This window comes from Rhipicephalus sanguineus, chromosome 6, assembly GCF_013339695.2.
Source record: "Rhipicephalus sanguineus isolate Rsan-2018 chromosome 6, BIME_Rsan_1.4, whole genome shotgun sequence".
Classification (NCBI taxonomy): domain Eukaryota; kingdom Metazoa; phylum Arthropoda; class Arachnida; order Ixodida; family Ixodidae; genus Rhipicephalus; species Rhipicephalus sanguineus.
The window spans coordinates 128,019,239-128,028,211 of record NC_051181.1 but is presented as its reverse complement, the minus strand read 5'-3'; the positions used below and the strand labels follow the sequence as shown (position 1 = coordinate 128,028,211).

General features: G+C 47.8%; 1 protein-coding gene and 1 pseudogene across 1 annotated transcript; one reads left to right on the top strand and one right to left on the bottom strand.

The window, feature by feature from the left end:
• On the top strand, positions 1–3,628 carry LOC119398041 (uncharacterized). The gene is made up of 5 exons (XM_037665305.1): positions 1–134; positions 216–389; positions 1,666–1,856; positions 2,019–2,305; positions 2,855–3,628. The coding sequence occupies exons 1-5, from the start codon at positions 1–3 to the stop codon at positions 3,626–3,628; spliced, it is 1,560 nt and encodes a 519-aa protein (XP_037521233.1).
• Positions 3,629–4,860: 1,232 nt separating this feature from the next.
• LOC125758880 (uncharacterized) lies at positions 4,861–5,776 on the bottom strand (annotated as a pseudogene).
• Positions 5,777–8,973: the final 3,197 nt, after the last annotated feature.

The window sequence follows — 8,973 nt, the reverse complement described above, 5'->3', positions numbered from 1 at the left end:
ATGAACTGCTGCGTCGTCGGTTGTACCAACAGGTACACGTCGTGCCCTGCGGGAACGACGTTTCACCGTTTTTCAACTCGTCTGTGCTTTATTGGGCAGCGGCAGAAGTGGATCGCGGCTGTGCGACGAAAAACGTAAGCTTGGTTTCCGCTCCCTCTGCCGTTCGCGTTCTGCGGTTTTGTTTTTCTTGTGCCGCTAACATCAGTACATTTCAGCCATGACGGAACAAACTGGGAGCCCTCTCGGCACTCGAAGATATGCAGTGCACATTTCGTTGGGGGTGTGCCGTCCAAGGATGGGTCATCCCCGTCGTACGTGCCAACGATATTTCCTGACGAGTATCATAAGCGGTCCGTGCTTGCAGAAGATAAGCTTGGACGCTATGAAAGGTGAGAACTCCGCAAACTCTTTTTAAAGTGGCTGTCAGCTATTGACATTATTATATGCGATTAGTTTCTTGACGACCCCTCAGCCAATATTTCGTCAGTTGGTGTGCTCGACGGCTCGTGTGAGCGATTTGGTTTTAGTAGTGAAGCTTGCTGGGCAAGTTGGTCAATCAAGACTGTAGAAACAACGGGAACGTAAAGTACGGGACGAAGAAGAAACACATACGACGACACGTGTGCTGGCTATCAACTGTGTATTTCCTGTTATGTCGCAAACGCAGGAAATAAACAGTTGATAGTCAGCGCTCGTGTCGTCGTATGTGTTTCTGCTACGTCCCGTGCTTTACGTAAAGTTCGCGCTGTTCCTGCAGTCATGATTTTAGTGCTGGCGGAAGCGCAGCTGTTCAAGTAGAGATGCGCTAACTGGGAGTCGATCCCCTTACCCCGAGATGTTGAGGGACAAAAATGTCAGGCGGTCGCGGCTCTTCGGAAAGATCCTAGGATTAAAGCAGAAAGACTACGGCTGGGGTAGCCCTACGGCACTCGGAAGCTTCGAGAGGTCGTGGCCCGAAAACGTTAAAATGAATAAAAAAAAAGAAAACGTTGGTAACAGGACACAGTGAGAGGAAACGACGGGACACTCACTGTGTCCTGTGTTTACCGTTGGTTTTTTTATCGATTTTCACAATGTACCAACTAGCCCAGTCCAACGCCTTCGTACCAAAAATGTTTGCCCACCTCTGCGCTAGAGCGTAGCTTGGGTTACACCAGAGTTTGCGCAAATTATAAAAGCGTAGTGAGCTCGCGCAGACGAGAGAGCCAAGTACGCAAGCACTTTTCGTGGTTGATACTTGTAGTAACCAGCTGACCCTGTAATCATTCGGCGTTGAGGAAACGAACAAAGTGTGCAGGATGTAGACAAATGTGAACAGGGAACTAAAATCGAGGCTGTTTATTTTTATCTTAGATCTGGCCGTTGTTGCAGTTTTCTTTTTGTTTTGTTGTTTCACTGGAGCCTGACAGGGAGGGAGACAAGTAGAAGCAGATCCGTGATACCTATTAGCTGTAAACAAGATGACAAGGTTGCTCTAATTTGAAGCAGTTCTACTGCTGCACCTCAATCTGTCCGTGTTATGTAAGCTCGAACCAAACAGTACTTCAACTGTTTAAAACTTGCAGTAATTGCCCTTCCCTCCCCATTGCTCTGGTATTTTTTCGTTCATTTCTAGCTTGCATTGCGATAAATTAGATAAGTTACAGCACACATTTTTCGCTTCAGGATTAAGAAGCGGAGAACAGCTACTACAGCTGTTGCAAATCTCGCCCACTTCTCCGAATCTTCGCCGAATGTGTTGCAAGCTGCACCACTTACAGCCACCATGGACTCGCCAGCATCTTCACCACGGATGGAGGAACCTGAAGACACCGATGAAAATAACGAATCCGAACAGCTGCAAGGCGTTGAGGTTGGTGCTGTTGTAATACTGTAAGGCATGTGAGGGCTTTTGTCTTTGTTTGCCTGTTTAGAGATCTTTGATGTGGCATACAATTGGTGTTGCAGTGTAAAATTAAGCTAGAAAACACCTTGTTCTGTTATCTGAAAATTGTAACACTACATCACTTTTATGCAAGTCTCAACGCAGACGCTGGAGACACCGCAGGCCCACAGTAAAGGTGTCCTTACGATTGCCTGCACCCTGTTCGCCGATGCATTCGAGGCGTCCACCCAGGTTGAATTCTTTGCAGCTGAAGAGCCAGTAACCGCTGACGCAAGTGTGGCTGCATTGTGCTTGGACGACCACCAACCAAAGGGTTTCTATGGCTACCAGTCCTTGGTAGACAAGGAAAATGATGCCCTCAGAGACCTAACTGGGCTGACCGTTACTGTGTTCCTGGCCCTATTGCGCCTAATGCCACAGGTAAATGTTAAATCAACCTCTTATTGACACCAATTAGGGCATATTCACAATGCACAATTTATTTGTTTTCTTTATTATAATTTAAATTGAACAGTAAAATATATTTGCTTGTTCATGTATTGGTGCAGACTTCTTTTTATGTATTTTTATGTCCCTTGGGAATTGTGGCAGCCTCCTCACACTTATTGCTTTTTCTGGTTGTGAAATAATTAACTGCACAGATGTATACAAGATGACGATTATAATAGGGATTTGTTTCCATTTCATTGTGCCAGGCCTATGGTACTGCAGCGTGGTGGTATTCCCCCTCGTTTTCACATGCACTAGTACACAATGTATCTGCTAATGATTCAGTACGTTTGAAGCCAAGCGGTCTATCGACCACAACTCAAAGAACTTTGTCCACGGTTTGACAGTATTTAAGGTTAGTGATGGAGATAATCTTTTAGCATAATGGTTGGGGAAGTTTCTGGATTAATGAGAGCAAATTTTTTTTTTGTTTCATCTCTACTACAAACGTCGTGCTCTCAAAATACCCCTTTTTTACAGGTGCGTGGCGAGAGGTACTTGGACCTGGCAGTGGGCAGCAAGCTCCTGTTGTGTCTTATGAAGATGAAGCATGGCCTCACGTTCTCTGCGTTAGGAGTTCTCTTTGGCATTCATCGTACAAGTGCGTCGCGGATTTTCTATGCCATTTTGGATGTCCTCTATGTCAGTACTCAAGGGTGGATCAAGTGGTTTTCAAGGGATGTCGTCCAAGCAACAATGCCTCCCTCTTTCCGCCTAAACTATCCCAATTGTAGAGTTATTGTCGTCTGTTCAGAAGTGAGAATCGAGAAACCAGGTAAGGTCGCTGACCGGGTAAACTGCTGGAGTAACTACAAGAGTGACTTTACTCTGAAGTTCCTAGTTGGGATCACTCCATCCGGTTATATAACATATATTTTGGATGTGTTTGGGGGCAGATCGAGTGACACATACATCCTTGCTAACTCTGGCTTGATCATCTTGTTGGAACCTGGGGATGCGGTGGTAGCAGACAAAGGCTTTCCGCATGTCAAGTGGGACTTGGAAAGTAAGGACGTCACACTTGTCATGCCACCATTTGCAAAAGCCAATCAACAGTTCACGAAGGCGGAGATGCAAGAAACCTATAAGGTTGCATCTCATCGCATTCATGTAGAGAGGTGCATTCAGCGTATAGAGAGTTTTGCAATATTGAATGAAAGGCTAACTCCAGAACTTAAGTGTCACATCGACAAGATAGTACATCTGTGCAGTGTGTTGGCTAACCTACAAGTTCCTGTGATCAAGACTGTGTAATGAGTCCTGTGATCTACAAACTTGCGCTTAGCAAAATGAGCACTCCAAGCACAGCGGAATCAAATTATGGCTGTAATTTATTTCATGAGCAATAGCAATGACTACAAATATTAGTGTTGTTGTCTACTTTTGGATTATTACGTGTCTTATGTGACAACAATATTTTAATAGCAGTTCTGTTTTCATGCCCCATCTTGCCGTCTTGTGTATGGATTGAAGTGACTGGCATTTGTTTTAAAGCTGTTGGCAGTTCGATTAAATTCACTGGCACACAGCCTACTTGTGCTGGTGCTTGGATTAAATTGGTGCTAGGATGAAATGTTTTCTACATACATAAATAGTTTGACGCTCAAATAACTTCTGTGACATTCAAATTATTTTAGCTGGCACTTGGACTGAAGCGAACAGGAAGACCTGTAGTTTCAATAGCCCCCCCTCCTCCCAGTGCACTTTTGCGAATGTTGTGCAAGCATGAAAGTGTCGAGGTAGAACATGGAATTGTGTATGAGGCCGAGCAGATTGTTTCAATAAAGTAGCAAAAGTCAGTAGCTTTTTCTTCAGCTCTCTATTTCAGGCAATAAAAGGCAGATGTCCTCTGCCTGACTAGAAACACAGCACCTGAATGCCCACACTGGGAGCATGCAGCAACAAAAAACATACATTATTGCACATAACAAATACAAAAAACATTATACACTATTGCACATAGAGAAGTTTCATGCTAAGTAAACAACTGCACAAAGCATGTAACTTTGCAGTCATAAAGAAAAAAATTACAAATCAATACAGGAAACCTCAGCGAATTTCTTTATACGGAACGTAACGCTAGATTATTTTAAGCAATAAAAAGCAGACGTTCTCTGCCTGACTAGGACTCCAGCACCTGAATGCCTATACTTGGAGCATGCAGCAACAAAAAACATTATACACCATTGCACATAGAGAAGTTTCATGCTAAGTAAACAGTTGAACAAGGCATGTAACTGTAGTCGTAAAAGAAAAAAATTACAAATCAATAAAGAAAACCTCAGCAAATTCCTTTATACGCAACGTAATGCTAGAGTTTAACACACGCATTTTCGGTGGAGGCGAAAATGCTTGAGGCCCGTGTATTTAGGTATGCATGTTGAAGAACCCCAGGGGGTCAAAATTTCCGGAGCCCTCCACTACGGCATCCCTCATAATCATATCGTGGTTTCGGGACGTTATACCCCAGTAATTAATATTAGAGTTTAACACAAACTTTGCTGCCTCAGCGCAGCAGGGAAGTAGTGCCTAAAACACCCCACTCCAATTTTGGCACGACTTCTTCCAGAAAGGAATCGTCCCTTCTTACTTCCATACATTTTGACCCTTTTGGCGAGTACACGTAGAAGTCGCATCTGCTCGCACCTACTACATACATGCTTATTTGAACCTGTGTGTAGTAGGGGCGACTTTCTCGTAGTTGCAGGTTTTTTCCATTGAAGTGGAGATGTCGACGTTGATATCGCGGTCAACTACAGGCCGTGACTCGCACCTGTAAGGGGCCTTGATCCCCAGCAAGCGGATTCCTTCTTCATCAATCAAGCCATCGGGACTGCAGCACAGCCACGGCTGCGAAGTGCTGATCACAAGTCCGACTTGAATCACCTTGCGGCCCGTTTTGGACTCGTATTCTTTTCGTGCAACTGGTTCCATTGATATGCCATATGCACATGCAGCGGTTTTTAAAGGTCGCGGCGTAACAAGTTGTTGTGCCAAGCTCTCGAAGTCCGCTTGACGTATCTTGATACGGTGAGCTTTGGAGCTGGAAGAAATTCTCAAAGCCCGCGCACAATGCCACTGCGGGCATCCACTTTGCAGAATTGTCTGCTTAGCGATGTCATTGCGTTCTTCCTCAGTGACCACGACCTTGAGAAGAAAGTCATCGCTTACTTCTTCAACTGGGATGCTTTCTGCTCCAAATATATTGCTCGGCTGTCCTAGCCGTCCGAGCACCTTGTCCAAATGAGCCAGGTTTTCAGCTATTTCTTGCTCTTGGCGTAGCATGATGCCCAAGGGGCAGTTTGAGTCGATGATGGCTCTGGGCACGGGTTGCCTCACCAGCTTCTGATCTGGGGGTTTAGGAGGGTACATCTCGGAGAACAAGACTTCCTTGTTGTACATTCCCAGCTGCTTGGCAGATGGCCTCTTCCATACGTTCTTGACAGACGTCTTTGTCAAGGTGTCTTCCTTGTTGACGAACGTAACCACTGCCGCTGCATGCTTGCACTGGCCTGAGATACCACCTCGGCAGGTGCAATGAGCTTGTGTGACGTTCCTGGTGGCATCGAGCTGGAGAGAAAAACATACGCAAGGCATTTTAATAAGGCTCAGGATTGATGGAAGATTTTAATGAACCTAATTAACTCGCCATCTACAATTCACAAATTTGAGGAATGCAATGCGAGGTCAGTAACTTGCTGGGTTGATTTGTTAGGACCATTAATTAAGGGGCGAATTGAGTTACGTGGTATATTACCGTAAATACACCTAGCGGCCCTGCAGCGCTTTGCGCACTCGGTAGGATCAATCTAGGACGCAGAGTAACAAAACTGCAGAGTATCCACGAAAAAAAACGAAGCTTTGTGAACGCTGTTGCGACGGAAGCGCAATGTTTGTTTTGGAAAGTAGCATAAACAACGAAAGAGGTTGTAGCAAATGAGGGAGACTGATGGTGGCCGAAGTGACCGTGCCGTCGTCGGCGCCACATCAGTTGAAGCGAAAGACGAAGCGGGGCCGATCGTAACACGTTTATTTCTCGCCCGCATCTCAAGCTCTTGGCATGAGCCGCGCGAGCGGCGAGGTAAGAACGATCATGATGAGCGATGATGATGCTGCAATAAGGTCGTTGCTACGCGCGACAATTTCAAGCAAAATACTCAGTGGCTGCGAATCGACATGACACGAAGCCGCCAACAAATAACCACGCCGCCCGGCCACTCGCCGAAGTTTCCACGGCGAGTGGCTGTGGAGCCGTCGATAATTCTAAATGTTCTGAGCATTTTGCAAGTACACGGGTAGTGGGCATGCACCAATAATATTCTAAGCATGAAAGAATGACAGCTTACCTCGATAGCTATGGAGTAAGCCTCTTGTGTGACGCACGCCCGACGCACGCATTTAGCCGTCAGTACTGACGACGCCGTAGCCAAGCGTTCACTCACGTCAAAAACGTGGCCGCTCTCGTGCAGGTTTTCCCCTTTTTTAATGGTGGCATCGCGGAAGAACGATCCCACTGCAATATCTTTAAATCCAGCTCGAAGGACTAACGCGCCAGCCACGGGCGCTTACGCCGCCATAGCTGTCAAAGCAATGACGCACTGTTGTCTGCTAAGGCTCTCAACGACGCACGCTCGCCGCACCGCAAGTGGCGCTGCGTCCGTCTTTCAAGGCGCCCTCTATAGGTCCCGAACGGAGTGAATAGGAGCACGCACAAAAGCACTTATTGTAGTCATTAGACCAACATATAGACGCCCAATGAGCGTACTATTTTGCAGTGCGCCGGGATACCGCCGTCGTGCACCCCGTACTGCTACGCGAACAGTGCTGCAACCAGCTTGTGAGATGGAGTATAGCTTAGTGTTATAATAGTATGCCACGTGCCACACACACTTAAAATGGTTTCAGATGACACAGGTTGCCCATAACATTCAGTAGTTCATCATCGTAGCAAAGTTTTGCAAATACTTCTCGCAACTTGCACATTTGTTCAATAAAATAAATACGAACTGGCCGAGCATCTCAATCACACTGCCTAACTGCCATCCGTCTTCGTCATGTACTGTGCAAGCCAAGGAGAAAGAACATATCGTATTTGTAGCGAAGCCGTGTCCTACGTCGTGTCCAAGGACGGAATTCTCCCCGATCCAGCCAAACTTCGGGCCGTGACCGAGTTCCCGAAACCTACGTCCGTCAAAGAACTGCGCAGTTTCGTAGGACTGTGTTCCTACTTTCGGCGCTTCATTCGAAACTTCGCGACTATCATATCACCGCTGACGAAGCTGCTCGGAAGTAACGGGCCCCTCCATTCGTGGTCGTCGGAGTGCGACGACGCTTTCGCAAAGCTCCGTCGTTTGTTGACGTCGCCTCCCATACTACGCCACTACGACCCTACGGCCCCTACAGAGGTACACACAGACGCCAGCGGTGTTGGCCTTGGCGCTGTCCTTGCGCAGCGCAAACCAGGGTTCCCTGAATATGTCGTGGCATATGCAAGTCGTACGCTTACTAAAGCCGAGACCAATTACACCGTCACCGAAAAGGAATGCCTCGCGATCATATGGGCCCTTACAAAGTTCCGACCCTATTTATATGGCCGCCCATTTGATGTCATCACCGACCATCATGCATTATGCTGGTTGTCGTCATTGAAGGATCCCTCAGGCCGCCTCGCCCGCTGGGCACTTCGCCTACAGGACTACGATATTCGTGTGCTGTACCGCAACGGACGCCAGCATGCTGACGCCGACGCCCTCTCGCGCTCCCCCTTGCCTGACGACGATGCCCCCTGCTCGGTACCTAACAATGTTGTTTCTTCCATCGACGTTCACACCATCGCTACCGAACAACGCAAGGATAATTGGATCGCCTCGCTGATAGACTTCCTCACTGATCCGTCGGCAACACCAATCACTCGCGCGTTGCGTCGTCAAGCCCACCATTTCACCATTCGTGACGACCTACTGCACCGACGCAATTACAACGCCGACGGCCGCCAGTGGCTCCTTGTGATACCCCGCAGTCTGCGTTCTGCAATATGCGAGTCTTTCCACTCTGATCCACAATGCGCGCACTCTGGGGTATCCAAAACTTACCACCGCATTCGACAACGATACTTCTGGCGAGGGATGTACCGCTACGTGCAGAAGTTCGTTCGCTCCTGCCTCGATTGCCAACGCCGAAAACCTTCAACGCACGTGTCACCCGCCGGTCTACAACCATTACCTTGCCCGAACCGTCCGTTCGGGCGCGTGGGCATCGACTTGTACGGACCACTTCCTCTGACATCGGCTGGTAACCGCTGGGCCATCGTCGCTGTTGACCACCTTACGCGATACGCCGAAACCGCCGCTCTCCCAGCGGCTACAGCGCGCGATGTTGCCTCCTTCCTGCTACACCGATTCATGCTACGCCACGGTCCACCCCAGGAGCTTCTCAGCGATCGAGGCCGTGTCTTCTTGTCGGAAGTCGTCGAAGCCATTCTCAAAGAGTGCCATGCTGTTCACCGCAAAACTACTGCTTACCACCCGCAGACGAATGGCCTAACCGAACGCTTTAACCGTACGCTCGGCGACATGCTCTCAATGTACGTCGCCGCCGAT